Source organism: Nansenia antarctica (assembly GCF_963989245.1).
Source record: "Nansenia antarctica genome assembly, chromosome: 3".
NCBI classification, from domain to species: Eukaryota; Metazoa; Chordata; class Actinopteri; order Argentiniformes; family Microstomatidae; genus Nansenia; species Nansenia antarctica.
Genome location: NC_137688.1, coordinates 21204814 through 21206783, shown reverse-complemented (window position 1 = coordinate 21206783; position 1970 = coordinate 21204814). Strand labels below are relative to the sequence as shown.

General features: G+C 52.9%; 1 protein-coding gene across 1 annotated transcript; it reads right to left on the bottom strand.

Annotated features, from left to right (window-relative positions):
* Positions 1–270: 270 nt before the first annotated feature.
* On the bottom strand, positions 271–1710 carry adra2db (adrenergic, alpha-2D-, receptor b). The gene has a single exon (XM_080525404.1). It carries the CDS (start codon positions 1583–1585, stop codon positions 296–298), a length of 1290 nt encoding a protein of 429 aa, XP_080381530.1. The 5' UTR covers positions 1586–1710; the 3' UTR covers positions 271–295.
* Positions 1711–1970: the final 260 nt, after the last annotated feature.

Genomic DNA, 1970 nt, shown 5'->3' with positions numbered 1-1970 from the left:
GGTACACGGATTATTATGCATCATTGAATAAAGTAGCCTGTGCTAAATTGTAACCTTTAATTTGAAAAGGAATCAACATCATCAAACAAGGACAGTGTGTTTAAATTGGTCTATATTTCACCAACGACAACATTCCGTACATTAGGCCTATTTTTATTTATTTTTTAATACCTTTTTTCTCTTTACAGTTTTCTTCAACATCCAAACATGTGTGCACAACACGAGATTGTTTGATATATTTACAGTGAAAAGTTCCTATCAGTACAATAGTCAGTCCCACAGTGACTCTGTCTGTTCAAGTAGGTAAAGTGCGTTTTGAAGTGCTGATGCAGATGATCTTTTTAAACGATTTTCTAAAATCCCTGTTGAAAATAGTGTATATGATAGGGTTCACTGAGCTGTTGCAATAACCAATCCAGAAGAAGAGGTTGAAGAGCGCGGCGGGGATGTAGCACCTGTCCCTGCAGATGGCGTGCAGACTGTAGGTGAAGAAGAAGGGGAACCAGCAGAGGACGAACACCCCCATCACCACTGCCAGCACGAAGGTGAAGCGCTTCTCCCGCATCTGGGCCATTTTGGTCTTGGACGCCGCAGCGAGATGCTGGTGCACAGCCGCGCTCTTCTGTTCCTGGAAGAGCTGCGAGGCGCGCGTAGAGGCCCAGGAGAGTCGGCAGCTCTGGCCGCGCGGGGGGCAGCACTCCGACCCCTCCACCTTGCGCCGCTTGGAGAAGCGGTGGTTCCGCGGTTTGTTGTCCGACGCGCAGCAGCTCTCCTCCAGGTCAATGTCGTCCAGCTCCTCCTGCAGCCGGTGGCTCTCTGAGCTCTGGCTGCTCGGGCTCTCCATCTCGAAGCGGTCCTTATTCCTGACGAACGTCTCCGACTGGGAGGGCTTCCTCTCCAGGCCGTTCTTGGCCACGAATACGGTGGAGGAGCGCTGCTTGGCCACCTTGTAGATCTTACAGTACACCAGGATCATGATGACGCCCGGGGCGAAGAAAGAGACGACGCAGGAGGAGAGGATGTACCACGTCTCGTTGTTCAACAGACACTCCTGCTCGTTGTGCTTATTGGTCATGATCAGCGGGGGGAAGGAGATGACCGCGGAGATGACCCACACCACGGCGACCATGGACTTGATGCGCTTAGGGGTCCGCTTCAGGTTGTAGCTGACGGCTTTGGTGACGGACCAGTAGCGGTCCAGGCTGATGGCGCACAGGTGGACTATGGAGGAGGTGCAGAAGAGGACGTCCAGCGCCAAATAAAAGGCGCACCAGGTGCTGCCGAAATACCAGTAGCCCATGACTTCGTTGGCGAGGGAGAAGGGAATGACCAGCGTGGCCACGAGGATGTCCGCGGACGCCAACGAGACCAAGAACAGGTTCTGCGGCGCGCGGAGAGCCCGGCTGGTCAGCACGGCCACGATGACCAGCACGTTACCGACAATAGTGACCGTGATGATCACGCTGACCACCAGGATGATGAGCGCAGAGCCCGCCTCCGTGTGCGGTAGTTCTCTCGGTGCGCCCGTGGTGTTGGCATCCCCGGAGAGATTGTCAGTAAACGTGGTAAGCTGGGTTACATCCATTCTGAACTCATCCTCTCTTACGCATCATGTATGGTTGTCTTTTCTCCTTCTCCACCCCCAAATAGTTTAATTTGGAGGCGTTAAATACACACGGAATCATTAGTCCTACACTTTATGATCCGCGGAGACGGTGAACAGGTACAGATCACAGAAGAGCCGCACGGCCACCGCGTCCTGGCGAGCATCTCCCTACCAGTTCCATAGAGGCTCCGTGGTACAAGCGACGCGCGTTCCGTGTTCAGAACGTGTCCAATAAGTTTGAGGGATTTATAGAGTCCAGAATCCAAATCCATAAGTCTCCATATTGGGTCTATATTCCAGAAGCATGCGCGACATTGTCCGTTTTCTCCGTTTTCTCCCGATCGGTCCCGTGCGTTGTGTAGCC

Bases quoted from the DNA above. Each gene is read 5' to 3' on its own strand.
- adra2db (XM_080525404.1), bottom strand. From the start codon at position 1,585: ATGGATGTAACCCAGCTTACCACGTTTACTGACAATCTCTCCGGGGAT.